This window comes from Sus scrofa, chromosome 8 (assembly GCF_000003025.6).
Source record: "Sus scrofa isolate TJ Tabasco breed Duroc chromosome 8, Sscrofa11.1, whole genome shotgun sequence".
Classification (NCBI taxonomy): Eukaryota; Metazoa; Chordata; class Mammalia; order Artiodactyla; family Suidae; genus Sus; species Sus scrofa.
In genome coordinates this window covers 68,821,035-68,837,924 of record NC_010450.4, presented here as the reverse complement: position 1 = coordinate 68,837,924, position 16,890 = coordinate 68,821,035, and the positions used below count along the sequence as shown (strand labels likewise).

At 38.3% G+C, this 16,890-nt stretch overlaps 1 protein-coding gene across 1 annotated transcript in view; it reads left to right on the top strand.

The window, feature by feature from the left end:
- Positions 1-16,890, top strand: part of ADAMTS3 (ADAM metallopeptidase with thrombospondin type 1 motif 3) — a 273,471-nt gene that overhangs the window by 110,613 nt on the left and 145,968 nt on the right. The window contains exon 4 of the mRNA XM_021101423.1: positions 7,297-7,453. Within this exon, the coding sequence (XP_020957082.1) occupies positions 7,297-7,453 (157 nt within the window). The remainder of the gene's footprint in view (positions 1-7,296; positions 7,454-16,890) is intronic.

Below are 16,890 nucleotides of genomic sequence, written 5' to 3'. Positions count from 1 at the left end.
CACCTCACTCTCTTCCTTATTCTTGACTGCTCATTTTGTCATTCAGCAAATATTTATCGAGTATCTAGTTTGTACCAGGCACTATTTTAGGCCCTTGGGATCCATAGTGGCCAGAGTAAAGTAATTCCTGAGCAGTGGGAGAGTGTTGGGAAAGCAACAGTGAACAGTGAGCATCGTCAGTGGTTATCTAGAATGTCAGAAAGCAGGGAGTGCAATGGAAAAGGTGGAGCAGGGTATGAAAGCTGAGGGTTCCGGGCTGGGGGAGCAGAGTAGTCAGGGTGTGTTCAGTTAGACAAGGACTTTAGGAGGTGAAAGAGTTAGGGGGATGTGGAATCTGGGGGAAGAAGATTCCAGGAAAGGAACATTCAAGTGGCAAGTGCTTTTCCAGGGCAATGGCCTTAACAGGGTCACGTGCTTGGTGTCAAGGATCAGCCAAGAGTCCATTGTGACTGACATGGACAGGCAAGGGCAAGAGGAAAGAGATGAGGCCCAGGGAGTGGTGATGCTGAGAGCAAGGAAGGCCAGGTGCCTCCCCCTCCCCCTACAAATTGTGGTTATTAATTACTGTAGAAGGGGAGCCCTTAGAGGTTTTGAGCAGAGAAGTTTATATTTTAATAGGTGACCAAATATTTACTTTTTCTTTTTTTTACGTTTTAAAGATTATAGTTGATTTACAATGTTTCTTCAGTTTCTATTGTACAGCCAAGTGACCCAATCACACACAGTTCCCCGTGCTGTGCAGTAGGGCCCCATTGCCCATCCATTCCATATATAACAATTTGTATCCAAAACCCCTGAACTCCCCACCCATCCCACTCCCTTCCCCACCCCCTCCTGGGAACCACATGTCTGCTCACCTTGGCCATGATCTGTTTCTGTTTTGTAGATAGGATCATCTGTGCCTTATTTTAGATTCCACACATAAGGGATATCATACGTTATTTACTTTTTCTTGTTATCACTCTTTTTCTTTCTCTTTCTCCTTTTCCCATTTGCCACCGCTGCCATCTGAAATTTTATTTTAGCTTTGTGATTGCTTGTTTTCTAGTCTTTCTTCCACCTAGAACTCAAACATCAGATTAATCGCAAAACAATGCTTTGTTTTGGTCCATCTAATCAACCATCCTTGTTGTCATTGTTCTCCATTCTACAGATTAACATTCCGACACGAGGTGACACAAGTCCTCCCTACTTTGTTCCCAGAACCACCTGCACAGACCCTGCTCTGATGAGCAGGTTACCCGCTGTCCTCACACAGGTCTCAGGCTTCTGCACGTCCCACCTTTTTACTCAACCCATCCCACTTCTAATGCCTCCTCTCACACCACCAGCATGGCCATCCTCCCACCTTTTGAAGACTTCCACATGTCTCTAAAAATGCTTTATCCCTCCCTTTTACCATTCATTCATGTCATTTTTCATCAGAAAATATGCTGAAGGCATATTTTGTGCAGCAGTTGTGCTGGTGCTTTAGGAGACAAAGGTGAATTAAGACATACAAGTCCACCTCAGCAGTTAGTGCCATGAAAGAGACAGGAACTAATACACTTAACCTGGGATTTATGTTAAGGGCCATGAGGGAAAACATGCTGCTCTGAGTAGGAGTGATCGGCTACAATGGCCCTAATTTCTATGGAGCACCTAATCTGTGTGGGGATGAGGAAGCCAGAAAATCATTTCTAACAAAGCTGATACAGGGGCGTTCCCGTCGTGGCGCAGTGGTTGACGAATCCGACTAGGAACCATGAGGTTGCGGGTTCGATCCCTGCCCTTGCTCAGTGGGTTAAGGATCTGTCGTTGCCGTGAGCTGTGGTGTAGGATCCCGAGTTGCTGTGGCCTTGGCGTAGGCCGGAGGCTACAGCTCCGATTCGACCCCTAGCCTGGGAACCTCCATATGCCGCCAGAGCGACCCTAGAAATGGCAAAGGGACAAAAAAAAAAAAAAAAAAAAAAAAAACCTGATACATGGAGAATAAAACAGTAGCCAGCTAAGGGAGGTATGGCATGGTGGGAGAGGAGCTTTCTAAGTATTTCAAAGGCTTGAGACTATAAAGAGCTACAGGAATATCAAAAGAAGAACAGTGCTAAACAAAGGCCCCACAGGCTGGGATGTAGTAAGTAGGGTGATGGTGGCAATGCTTGATGTTGACAGGCAGGACCAGACGATACAGGCCTTGAAGGCCATGGTGAAGGCTGTGGTTTTAAGTGCAGTGGAAACAACTGAAGTGTTTCAAGCAAAAAGAGTGGCGTGATCTCATTTGAGGTTGAGACTGCCATCTGTTCATCAAATCTATTTGTCTCTTCTCCCTGGATACACAGTCAGATTCTACTTCCGGACTCTCTTTGCAGTTGGCCATGAGCCAGCCTTATGACTCGATGCTCTCCATGGAAGTAAGTGGTCATGGTGAATACATCCAGGGCTGGCTCATAAAATCTCCCACGTGGGCTTCCTCATGCTTTCCCCTTTAACTGGGCAGACGTGAGAGCCTGTATTGAAATGGCAGAGCCACTGTCAGGCTGGGCACCTGCAACACTGTGTGGAGCAGAACCCCTTCCTAGCTGACCTAGAACTATCCTGAGCTCTTATGTGAGCAAGAAAGAGGCACCTGGTCTTGTGAGCCATTGTGTGTTTAGTCCACTTATTACCACATTCTAGTTTGTCTGAAATGATATGATAATTTGAAAAAGCAATTTTGCCCACTGTGCTATGTGGAAATGTGAGACAGTGTGAACTCCAGCAGTGGCCCAAGTGTAATTCCCATGCTGACTAGAGAGATTTCAGTTGAAATTGAGTTTAGATAATTGTGGATAGGAAATCAACAGCTCCTGTTGACAGTTTGCTTGTGCAGTAATCTTAAGGGAAAAGAATCTAACCTGATTTGACTTTCAACTGTCATATCACTTACTTTCTAGACTTTCCATTACTTACCTCATTGAATATTGGCATATATTGTATTTATTTGATTAGATTGCCCTCAACTGGAGGGTAAATGAACCATGTCTTTGAGAATTTTTTTTTTTTTAATTTCACTGTAGTATCTAGTCCAGTGCTTTGGGTTAGGTACCTTTTTCCATTAAACTTTGCTTAAAATGATGAATAAAAGGGTAGGTGCTCAGATTTCCTGTTCATGGAGTTATCAGAAGTCATGGGGCCCAACTTTTGCCTTGCCATTGATATTGCCTCTTAATGTGATTTAAATTTTCATTGCCTTCTAAGGGCAAGGATTGGCTGTGTTACATTTTACCTGTGGACTCATAAGCGATGTAACATCATGGGGCCTGGGATTTAAATTTTGCAATAGAAAGTATGTGGAAATGTTTTTTAATGGCATGTGGGCTATTACCACCCTCTCCATGACTTTCAATTGTCTGTGGTAGCCACTGCCCGTTGCTCAGAGGTTGCTGGCTGCGTCAGTGAGCACTATTTCCACCCAGAGTTAGGCACTCATCTGGGGGAGTCATTATGGTTTAGGGAAATTCTCACAATGGGAGGCAGCTTATGTAGTCCAGGTGAACAATGATGAAGTCTGTAACTAAGGAAATGGCCGTGGAAATAGAACGATGGGAGAAGAATGTAAGAGACTTTACAGAAATCTGTGACTGAATGGATTTGGGGGCCAAGAAAAGACCGGAATGAAGATGAATATTGATAACCTTCAATGTGTAATCTTAGATGTATATCCACAGACCTGTTTTCCATGATGAAGCTGGTTAATACTGCTTCCCACCAACAGATGGCATTAGCATGAGCGGCTGGACATTTCAGCCTTGGACTTGCTACTGTTAGTTAACTGGTTATGTGCTCATTGTGTTTGTGCCTAGTTTGGATGTGTTTTATGAATATTATTTACCCATCCATTCCTGAGGAGGGCAAAATAGTGAGGCTGAAATTACTGGTAAGAATAGATATGAGAATGTGACACTAATGCTAAAGAGATTAAAATGACAATGGAAAAGCATGAGAAAATGCTGGAAAATGTAGAGGAGATGACTCCATTGGCAATAGGAACAACTCTGAAAGGCAGAGATCTAATTAGGCCACTTGTGGAAAACACTGCATTTGGCAGTACAAGAGTAGGAGAAGTATAATTGACCAGATGAGAAAAAACTCCAAATATTGGAATTGTGTCTAGAAGATCATCATTGCTATTAAAGGCCCACCAGCTCAAAGTTCTTTTTTTTTTTTTTTTCTTTATTTTTGGCTGCACACGCAGCACGTGGAAGTTCCAGGCCAGCGATCCAAGCCATAATCCTTCACATGCATGGAGAGTCCCTCCACAATAAATTATTATGGTAAATTGTTTCTTGAATTTATGTGCCCCATAAGATATTTTTAGAGATAAAACACTAAGTAAATATATAATGTGCTTTTTTTTACAGTTTAATGAAATATATAAATTGTACAATTTTCAAGGTCTTATTCTACCATTTATGTGCCCAGCCAGGCTAGGCCAAGGATCCAACCCACGCCTCAGCAATGACCCGAGCAGCTGCAGAGACAATGCCAGATCCTTAACCTGTTGTACCACAAGGGGAACTCATCTCTGTTCTTTCTTTTTTTTTTTTTTTAATATGATCTCCCTTTATTTTATTTTATTTTATTTATTTATCTTTGTCTTCTTTTTAGGGCCACACTCACAGCATATGGAGGTTCCCAGGCTAGGGGTCTAATCAGAGCTACAGCTGCTGGTCTATGCCAGAGCCACAGCAACGTGGGATTCAAGCCGCATCTTTGACCTACACCACAGCTCATGGCAACGCCGGATCTTTAACCCACTTTGTGAGGCCAGGTATCGACCCACAACCTCATGGTTCCTAGTCAGATTTGTTCCTGTTGTGCCACGACAGGAACTCCTATTTTATTTTATTTTATTTTATATTTTAAAGGTTTTATTGAAGCATAGTTGATTTACAAGGTTGTGATAATTTCTGCTTTACAACAGTGATTCAGTTATACATGTACACACATCCATTCTCCTTCAGATTCTTTTCCCACATAGATTATCACAGAATACTGGGTGTAGTTCTCTGTGCTATACAGAAGGTCCCTGTTGGTCAATCATTCTAAACACCTCAGTGTGCATATGCCATTCCCAAACCCCCAGTCCACCCCTTCCACACCTCAACCTGTCCCCTTTGGTAACCATAAATTTTTCAAAGTCTGTGAGTCTGTTTCTGTTCTGCAAATAAGTTCATTTGTATTCTTTTTTTCTAGATTCCACATATAAGTGATATCATATGATGTTTGTCATTCACTGTCAAACTTCACTCAGTGTGATAGTTTCTAGGTCCATCCATGTTGCTGCAAATGGCATTATTTCATTCTTTTTTATGGCCGAGTAATATTGCTATATATATATTATCCATCTTCATCCATTCCTCTGTCAGTGGACGTTTAGGTTGCTTCCATGTCTTGACTATTGTAAATAGTGCTGTAGTGAACATTGGGGTGCGTATATCTTTTCAAATTATGGTTTCTTTTGGATATGTGCCCAGGATTGGGATTGCTGGATCATATAGTAGTTGTGTTTTTGCTTTTTCAGGAACCTCCATACTGTTTTCCATAATGGTTGTACCAATTTACAACCAATAGTTGTAAAAGGGTTTCCTTTTCTCTGCACCCTCTCCAGCATTTATTGTTTATAGACTTTTTGATGATGGCCATTCTGGCTGGTATGACTTGGTACCTCCTAGTAGTTTCGATTTGCATTTCTCTAACAGTTAGTGATGTAGAGCATCTTTTCATGTGCTTTTTGTCCATCTGTATGTCTTCTTTGGAGAAATGTCTATATATGTGCAAATGAAGCAACTGACAAGGGTTTAATCTCCAAAATATACAAACATCTCTTGCCGCTCCATATAAAAAAACAAACGTTCTTTTTAATGAAGGCTAGACATTTGTTCGGGGGGGAGGGGTAAAAACTAAACATTATGAAAGAGCTGATGTGATGTTTCCTTGTAAGACAAGGTCACATAAATTCAAGGGCTGTTTGTGTGTGCTCAGCATCTAGGTGGGTGTAGAAATGATTCATGGAGACAGCACAGCTTCTCCACGTTCCCTATGAAGCTGACACAGGGGGAGGAGGCGGTAGAGCACATCAAGTAGGAGAAAACAGAATGGGAAGGAGGGGACAGATTTGAATGCAGCAGAAAAGCTACAGTCCTGGGCATATCTGCTGAAAACAAATGCTGTTTGGCAAGGGGTACTTACCTTTCGTGTCCGTGCTGCTTCTCACAGTGGTACAGCCTTTAGACCACCCGTCAGAAGGGGTGAGAACCACGCCCTCCCCTTTGCCAAAATTTCCTGAGAGCCATTGACCTCATCTTTGGAAATAGAGAATAAAGGCATCAGAAGAAAAATCTGACTTAGATCTTATAAATATTTTCAAAATAATTATAGTTCTACACTAGTACAGTATTTCTTCAACGTTGTTTTCAAATATAGGTACTGCTGTTTAAATTAGTACCACCTATTAATGCATGACCTTTACGGTGGGAATATGGCCTGTAACTGACTATAATGTGACTTAGATACCTAAAGAAGAATAGATTTCAGACAGAACCTTCGTTTCTCTTTAGCTGAAGTCCTGAATAATATAGTCCTGGTGTTTTCTAAACAAACAAAAGATGACAGAGAGTCAGAAAAAGACACTGCGGAGGTAGAAAGAAGGGATTGAATGTAAGATAACCTGTTCATGCAAAAGGATGAAGCTTGAGGAGGAAAAATATGTAAAATCATGAAATTAGGTGAATAAGGGACAAACATGAGTTCTTTATATTAATCATTAGAAATGTGGGGTTTCCACTGAAACTTAAAGAGGCTATTTCAAGACAGAAATCACTGATGTACTGAGTGCTCCATGGAATCATTCCTCTCATAGAAATCCTTCACATGCATGGATGCCCGCTCCACAACGGGTTATTGTGGTAAATCAGAGATGTTTCTTGAATTTATGTGCCCCATAAGATTTTTTTAGAGATACCAAGTAGAATATATAAATTCATTTCTTTTACAGTCTGATGAAATATGTAGATTGTACAATTTCCTTATTCTTTACCCATGTAAAGCTCTTATTCTACCTTATATGAATGTTTGCCTTCCTACCCTATATGAATTTCTACCTCCTATGACTAATTGATATTTATAGTAGCTTAATCATTTTAAATGTATAACCAAACCGTGGGAAGAAAACCGATTCATTTTCAAAAATTGTATTCTTGCCATTGAAAATGGTGCTCGTGAGCTCAAGATGATAGATATTTCTTTTAAAATGAACACATTTTATGTTTTCTCTAGGCTGGAATGATAAAAAGTGATAATGATGAGTATTTCATTGAACCCTTGGAAAGAGGTAAGCAGATGGAGGAAGAAAAAGGAAGGATTCATGTTGTCTACAAGAGATCAGCAGTAGAGCAGGCTCCTGTGGACATGTCCCAAGACTTCCACTACGGAGGTAGGCATCTTTGACAAGGTTTATTAACTAACTGAGTTTAACATGTGATGAAAACCACCCTCCCATCCCTTAAGAGAATGTGATTGTCATGTGCTTCTAAATAACGTGGAGGTAGCAAGACGTTTATATTTATAAATCATGAAATATGGCTTGCCTTTTTAATTAATTAATTAATTTATTTATTTGTCTTTTTGTATTTTCTTGGGCTGCACCCATGGCATGTGGAGGTTCCCAGGCTAGGGGTCCAATCGGAGCTGTAGCCACCGGCCTATGCCAGAGCCACAGCAACTCGGGATCTGAGCCGCGTCTGTGACCTACACCACAGCTCACAGCAACCCTGGATCCTTAACCCACTGAGCGAGGCCAGGGATCGAACCCAAAATCTCATGGTTCTTAGTTGGATTTGCTGGCCACTGAGCCAGGACGGGAACTCCTGACTTGCTTTGTTTAAATGCACAGAGGCATATGTGTTAAGGTATTATTTCAGGGCCTTGTTGCATGCCTCAGTTGTTTGTAATTTATGATTTCTTTTAAAGTTCCACCTTAAAGTGATCTTTTCTCTAATTTGTATTAAAATTGGAAAATATTTGTGTCTTCCAGAAGTATCTAAAGTATACATTATTAACATGATTTTAAAACTTTTAAAATGAGATATATTGACAGGGCAAAGAATTGTAGCTTAAGACCAGCATAACAGATTTAAAGATAAGAGTACTATTTGACTTTATCTTGCAAAACTTTTTAAAATGTGGAAGAGACAGTGAATTGAATGATTGTGTTGATTTATTTCAAGGTAGGCTGGACCACTAAAGTCAAGTCAATTATGGCACATAAAAGTTTTCTATTTTTGTTCTTTTGTTTTAATGAGATACAAAAGTAACTTGGTATTAAAGAGATGTATTGATTGATTGATTGATTGATTTCGTCTTTTTCTAGGACCACGCCCATGGCATATGGAGGTTCCCTGGCTAGGGGTCGAATTAGAGCTGTAGCTGCCGACCTGTGCTACAGCCACAGCAATGCCAGATCCGAGCTGCGGACCTACAACCACAGCTCAGAGCAATGCTGGATTCTTAACCCGCTGAGCAAGGCCAGGGATCGAACCTGTGTCCTCATGGATGCTAGTCAGATTTGTTTCTGCTGAGCCATGACAGGAACTCCAAGAGATGTTTTTATAAGTTGGGTTTAGGAGTTCCCTTTATGGAGGAGAAAGGAAATTTGGGAATCTTATCTTTTTTTAACTAAATCTCCAAAAGTCTATAGACCTTGACCAACGCTGGGTTTGGGGTGCCAACTCTCTTTGCTTTAAAAAATCCATGTACGGGGAGTTCCCGTTGTGGCTTGGTGGTGAACAAATCTGACTAGGAACCATGAGTTTGCGAGTTCGATCGATCCCTGACCTTGCTTAGTGGGTTAAGGATCCAGCGTTGCGGTGAGCTGTGGAGTAAGTCACAGACGCGGCTTGGATCCTGCGTTGCTGTGGCTCTGGCATTGGCCAGCAGCTACGGCTCCAATTGGACCCCGAGCCTGGGAACCTCCATATGCCGCGGGTGCAGCCCTCGAAAAGACAAAAGACAAAAAAAAAAAAAAAAAATCCATGTACAGTCTATAGTTTGCCTTCTGTATATGCAGGTCCTCAGTATCTGCGGTTTTGCATAGGCAGATTCAACCAACTCCAGAACCACTGGAGCTCAGTGGGCCATGTTGTACTGTACCATTTACTGTAGAAAGAAATCCACGTATAAGTGAACCCACGCAATTCAAACCCATGGTGCTCAAGGGTCAGCTATATTTTCTCTTGCTAGGCCAACTTTCTGAATTAAAGGCAATGGAAATTTCCCCTAGAGAAATGTCAGTGATGTAGATAATCTTCTTAATTTAGCAGCCATCTGTCTTCTAGATTAATGATATCTTTTGAGAGTTGTTACCTAGTTATTAGTCTGATTTTCAGACACCACCAGCTTCCTTTAAGATGTTGTACTAATGGAATTGTATAATTTAAAATTAATTTAAAATTAACATGGCCTGAAAAATTTTTGAGAAATTTCTGATTTGGTAGATGAAGGACTGTGAAGTGTGTGCCTCTTCCACAGGGTCACCGTGGTGTCAAGAAAGAGAATTCACTTTGCAGTTATGTCAACAGATATGAGTAATAGTTTTCCAACATCAAGTTGTTAGATTCGTAGGTAACCATTTTGAGCATCATTTTCTTTATCTGTGAATGGAGAATACGTTGCACAATTGTAATAATTATTAGAACCAATATATGAAAATTGCAAAATGCAGCCCTCAACAATAATAGATGCCTAATCAATGCCAGCTGTTGTTGTTATTAATTATTGCTATTAATTATTTTGTGCAAAAGATTTACATGTTAGGAGTTTTGCTAAAGTGGAATAGTTACGCGTTGCTTGTCCTCATGTTGTAATACGTTATCGTTAATTCTCATTTATAAATATGCTTAGCTTTTAAAAATGTATTTTCTAAATCAGAAGACTGGTTATGTCAAAGGATAAATAATAGGATACAGTACTTTTTCTACGGTCTTGGTTATTATATACTAACAATATCTAATATCTCTTCTGAAGCAATGGGCAAACATCTTTTAGAAAAGCATAGCCCACATATTATGGAATGTACTGGAGGCCGGGAACAAGATTATGCTCTGTGACTGACCTCCTGTCTGCTCCCTCTGTATGAAACTGTATGTATGACTACAGTTTCACCAAACTGTACCCTCTTGCTTCATTCCAGTCTCTGAAGTTACCTATCCCTATAAATATCAACCTTTAGTACTTGCAGTAGAATGGTATTTATAAAGGAGGAGAGATTATTTTTTCTTGAAATAAGAAAATTGCAAGAAATAATTCTGTTTAATACCTACTGTAGTTTTAGATGCTAGATTTGGGGAAATAATTTAAGAGTAAAGGTATGTAAGTTTAAAAGAATTGGATGCTATTAGGATAATTTGGGACATTATTTTGGGAAATTATTAAAAATATAAATTCCAGTAGCACCAATATCAGTGTACTCAGATTAAATGAGTACTTTTTAAGAATGCAGACTCTGAAGACTGAGTTTTTCCATTGCGAATAGAAGATTACTTTACAGGTAGAAGTGGGCCACAACCTGGAGTAATGTATTTTGGAAAGGTTTTTAACGGTCATGGGTCAAAGCAAAAGGGGTTCCTTTGTTAACTCCCAGTTACCTTAAAACTTGAACCAAAATAGAGCCATTCAGTTCTCAGAGAATATTCCATGATAAACCTTAGTATAAGCTTAACAATTTTTATTTTCTTATTTATGCAGTTCTGATTGAACTGAGTTGCTGGTGATATCAATTTACCTCCTTTTGAGAGTCTTAAACTGTAACTATATATTTTGAAAGTGTAAATATCTTCCTAGGGTAAATAGAAATCCATATTCATAACTTGAAGTACCATGGTACAATATTTAAATTATTCTTTTTAACTTCTTGGTTACAGGCCTGCGAGCCAAGCCTTTTCATAGACTAAATACTTTCCAAGTGAAAATTAAGAATATATTTGTATAATTTATCCCGTCATTCTAAAATGTAAAATTAAACATATTCTAGGTTTATAAAAGTACACTGATTTATAAATGAAAACTATGGTACCATATAAAATAGAGTTTTTCTGGATCAATACAGGAAATTATTTTAGGAGAACATGAGGTCTTTCTTCAAGGAGTTGGAAGACGAATAAAATACCTAAGATGTCTTCACTAGAAAGCAATGCATTTGAGGGCTATGGTCTTCAAAATTTCTCTAACAGAAAGTCGTAGGAGGAGTTTTGGTAATAAGCAAGGCACTTCTCTTCCTACACAATTTCATCAGTAGGGTCCCTGTAAATACTCTGCTCTGTTTTGCTAGCTATCACACGGATCACATTTCTTGCTTGGTCAGCTTAGCAACTCAAAACTGCCCTTCATTTGAGATCTATAGTTGGTCGCAAGTGTCCTAAATTCAAATAAATTATGACCTGAACCAGGGGAAGAGTAGTGAGGTGGAGAGAAGGAGCCAGATTGGGTTGAGGTTTAAGTAAAACTGATGGGGTTATTTGATGGGGTAGAAGTTAGGGTAGAGAGAGCGCACTAGTGATCAGGGATGATTCAGAATCCTAATCTGGAAGACTGGAGAATTCTCTTTCTAGAATTCACATTTTTCAAATGAAAAGTAGAAATAGACTGGATGAAGGATGAAAAGTGGGTATAATTTTTGGATATTAAGTTCAGAGATCCATGGGAACACAAGTAAAACTAAAAAAAAACCCCTGCGTCATGTATGTTCATAATCATGTCCCAAAGTCAATGCATGAATGTCCTTATGCACCTGTTGTGGTAGGGATGAAGCTTATCTTGGAGTCGGGGGGCAGATGTTGGCTCCTAGGTGCTTAGAATGTCTCTGTTTGCCTTCTACTCTCTCATTCCCACTTCTGTACTCTGTAGCAGTGAGAATCAGAAATTGAACATCGCACAGGTTTGGGAGCCTAGGTTTGCTGCCTATCACTATAGGAGAGAAGACATTATGTCCTTAAAAAACAAAAAATGAAAATAAAACAAAAATTATGCTTTTACCACACTAAAGAACCCTAAGCTATTCCACCTGACTTAAATGCAGACATCTATTTTGATTCCTCATCTTTAAGAATGTTTATCTAGGTCTCCAGTAAAAGTCACAGCTTTGAACCTATCAAGATGATACATTACATGGTGCAATTCAATACAACAACATCAACAAAAAAACCCTCAACCATTCCCATGTATTACACAGATTCTCTTTATTCGACCCTTAAAGGGAAGCTGAATTGTTTTTGAAGTAAGAAAAAAATATGAATAGCTGTTTAAAAATATATTGAACTTGTAAAATCACAAATACAGTGCTCTACTCTAGAAATACTCTTTTAAGAATAAAACAGTTTTACATTTGGCAATGTAAATAGTCTTTTCCAGTACAGAGCTGGCAGGTATTCATAACACACAGCACTGCCAGGTTCTGGCAAAGGAATACCATCCTTTTCATTAAACAACAAATATAAACTTGGCATACTTCTGATAAAGAAACTTGTCTACTTCATCATGGGGGAGAGTTGCATTTACTTTTTCCGATTTCTGCTTTGGGAGTATGGAAATCACATCCATTTTTAGCATCTTTCGTTTGGAGAAAATTATTCAGCATTTTACTGATGTGAAATGTTATTTTGTCACAATGTGGTTAATAAACTGTTAAAGGGTCATGAAGTTCACATCCACTGTTAAATCAGTTATCGGTCTAAAACTCAGATAAAAAACAAAATATACTTCTGATCATTTCTTAAGAATGTCTGTCTACATTGTCATTAATAAGAAGTTGGCTTTAGGCAGTCTATTTTTTTTGGGGGGGGGAGGGAGTGGGCTGCACTTGTATGACATCATTCCTCTTTTCATATTTTTTATTTAATCCCTAGGCCCTTAGGCTTCTCCCCTCAAATTACAAACTATTCATTCACCAGAAGCTTTGTGTTAAAGTAATTTTTGTAATTGCTTCCTACCAGTGGGAAACAAGGAATAGTAAGCCTTTATCTCCTAGCTTCCTTTCAGGATTTTCATGTTCCTGCATGAACCCAAGTGCTTGTGTTGCTGGCGTGGTTGTCATGGTGTCGTGAAGGAGTGTCTTTGTCCCAGGTGGGAGACATGTACCAGTCAGAAATGATTTGGGAGCTGCTCCTGGTTGCCAGGGAATGAAACTATGAAACAAGACCTAGCACAATGGGAAGACTATTCCTTATTTTAGTGATGCTAGCAACTTCTGAGGCACAGAGTCCTTCCTTGCATCTGTAGACATGTCGGTAGGTGCTATAACCCTTTGTATTTGGAAGTTCTCATGACCTATGCCCTAATCAAAGAGAAACACTGGTGAGCATTATAACCCATCAAAAAAAATCAAAGAAGAGAAATTAATTTTAGCAGATGTTTTCTTATTAAATGAAGCACAAAACATAATATTACGACATCATTAAGATCTGTCAAATGGCCAACATTCTTTTAGGCAGGTGTTAAATGATAAAATTTTCACAGCTTCATAGTTTAGTTCATAATATAATCTAAGGTTCAGTTCTTTGTCAAGGGTACCACCATTGGATTCATATGGAAATACTACTAATATTTATGGGATTCTTTTTCAGGGTGGTTTTGTATATTTCATAATCTAGGTAGCTATGACAATTATTGACAGAAAAAGGCAATTGAAGACAGAATTATTATATAAAGTAATCAAGAAGCAGAGTGAGGCTTAAAGGGCCTTCAGATGTGAAACACAAAGCTTAATACTTTATTTCCTTTATTAACATGTATTACTGGGCCTATTCTATCTTTTGTTTTTTTTTTCCTATTCTATCTCTTCATGAGTAGGTACAGTTAAAGGAATAAAAGTTTAAGTACCAGGATTAAAGTGTTGCAAGATGTAACTCATTTTTTTCTAAAAAGTATTGAATATGAAAATACACAAACTGTTGAGAATTCAGAGTTGCTGGATTACTGTTTAGTTATTGATGTGGCTTTAATGGATAAAGAGAACTGTACAGTTTCAGATATAGTATCTGGGTGATTGAAGTGAAATTGAAAGCAGTTAATTTATTGTAGGGTATGAGGCTAATTTAGATAACTTAGGCCAAATATTGATTCTTAAATTAAATGATTGCCTCTTTAGAGATAACTATATTGGTTATTGGCTCATGAAAGAGCAATTCATGCCAAGAAAAAACTTAGTATTTACAATGTATTTGCTCTTTCTCAATATAAAATATATCCTATTATCAAAATGTGTTTTTATTTTTTTTACATGTGTAACTTGTAAACTTTCAGCTTAGTAAGTGGGAGGGAAGCATTTGTGCAAAGAATTTGAAAATTTCTGGAGATTAATCTTTTGTTTCTTAATTTCTATTTTCTATTTTGTTTCAATTTCTATTTTCAATTTATGTGATTTTCAAAGCAGATAATCTACTATAAAATAGATTTTATTTATATTTGACATGGTTTGTTTCCTTTTTCCTGCTAAATCATCATTAACCTTAAAGTTGAAATGTATTTATGAGGATCAATGCTCTTTGCTTCTGTTCATCTTCTTTGGGATTCTGCAAACAGCTTTTATGTATGTGTGTGGGGATCCTTACATCCCTGCAGAGGGTTCAAGTGTGTTCTTCTCAGTCCTCTTTTTTTTTTTTTTTTTAATGGGAGCTTTTTACACCTGTCCCCCTGCAGGGAATCTTTTAGGTAGATGACATGAGGTTGGTGATATATGTTGGAGAAAAATGGGGAAAAAATATGTGTATCACAGACATAATATTTTACTTTGAAAGTTGGTTGAGATTAGATTGTAGGGACTAGGAATTAAAATATGAGGGCTACAATCAGACCAAAATAGGTGCTCCTTTGGTGCCTGATTTGGCAAGGGGAGATGAATATTTGGTTTTGTTCTTTCTAGATCCCAGACATTTTCTTCCAGTTTTCAGCTGTGATCCATCCAGTCTAATATCTAAATTTAAAAATCCTTAATGGGAGTTCTCGAATTTGGGACTTTGTATGTGATAGAAAGACTTGTTTTAAGACTGATGTGGAGCCATTTCCCTAAGTGATAACATAAAGTTTATTGTAGGTATGTAATCATATACAGCATATTCCTATATCACTTTCCAGTACCTTAATAAGCATCTAGGAGAAAATTTCTGACAAGAGGTATTGATTCAAATTGGTTTTTGTTGTTGTTTTTTGTCCATTTTTCACAATTATTGTAACTACTCATATGCCATTTCACATTAACTTATTCTTTGATTCTGCTCTATTTGTTCATTATTTCAGAGTTCTGATTAATAATATGAAGCATCCTAAGATTTTGTGTATATTCTTGTCCAAAGGTCAGTCTTTTAACTATATTTTTAAGACAATACTTGTGGAAAACTTTATTTCTTTTGCTATGCTTTATAGATTGTCACGTGCTCTTTTTAAAATTTTATTGGAGTATAGTTGACTTACAATATTGTATTTCAGGTGTATGGCAAAGTGAATCAGCTTTGCCATATAAGCTATTACAGAATATTGAATAAACTTCTCTATGGTGTATGGTGGTCCTTGTTACTTATTTATTTTACATATAGTAATGTGTATCTGTTAATCCCAACCTCCTAATTTATCCCTCTCCTTTGATTTTTACATCTGTGAGTCTGTTTCTATTTTGAAAATAAGTTATTTTGTGTATATATATATATATTGGTCTTTTTAGGGCCACAGCACATGGAGGTTCCCAGGCTAGAGGTCGAATCAGAGCTGTAGCTGCCAGCCTATACCACAGCCACAGCAACACGGGATCCAAGCCACGTCTGAGACCTACACCACAGCTCAAGGCAACAGTGCTTCCTTAACCCACTGAGCAAGGCCAGGGGTCTAACCTGTGTCCTCATGGATGCTAGTCAGATTCGTTTCCACTGAGCCATGATAGGAACTCCTCTTTTGTATCATTTTTTTTAATAAACTCTACATATAAAGATACTTGTCTTTTTCTGTCTGACTTACTTCACCTAGTATGATAACATCTAGGTCCATCCATGTTGCTGCAAATAGCGTTATTTTGTTCTTTTTAGTGGCTGGATAATATTCCATTGTGTATACATACCACATCTTCTTTATCCATTCCTCTGGTGATAGCTGTTTATGATGCTTTTGTGTATTGGCTCTTCTAAATAGTACTGCAGTGAACATTGAGGTGCATGTATCTCTTCAAATTATGGTTTTCTCTGGATATATCCCCAGGAATGGGATTGCTGGATTCTGTGGTAGTTCTATATCTAGTTTTTTAAAGAACTTCCATACTCTTCTCCATAGTGGTTGCACCAATTTACATTCCCACCAACAGTGTAGGAGGGTTTTTTTTTCTCCATACTCTCCAGCATTATTGTTTGTAGACTTTTTGAGGATGGCCATTTGACTGGTGTGAGGTGATACCTCATTGTAGTTTTGATTTGCATTTCTCTAATGATTAGTGATGTAGATCATCTTTTCATGTGCTTTTTGGCCTTCTGTCTTCTTTGGAGAAATGTCTGTTTAGATCTTCTGACCATTTTTTGATTGAGTTCGGCTTTTTGTGATGTAAAGCTGCATGAGATGTTTGTATATTTTGGAGATTAATCCCTTGTTGGTCACTTCGTTTACAAAGATTTTTCTCCCATTCTCTGGGTTGTCTTTTTTTTTTTTTTTTTTTTTTTAATGATGTTTCCTTTGCTCTCCAAAAGCTTTTAAGTTTCGTGAAGTCTTATTTGTTTATTTTTGTTTTTATTTTCATTACTCTAGGAGATGGGTCAAGAAAGATATTGCTTGGATTTCCTATCGTGGCGCAGTGGAAATGAATCCGACTAGGAACCATGAGGTTGCGGGTTTGATCCCTGGCCT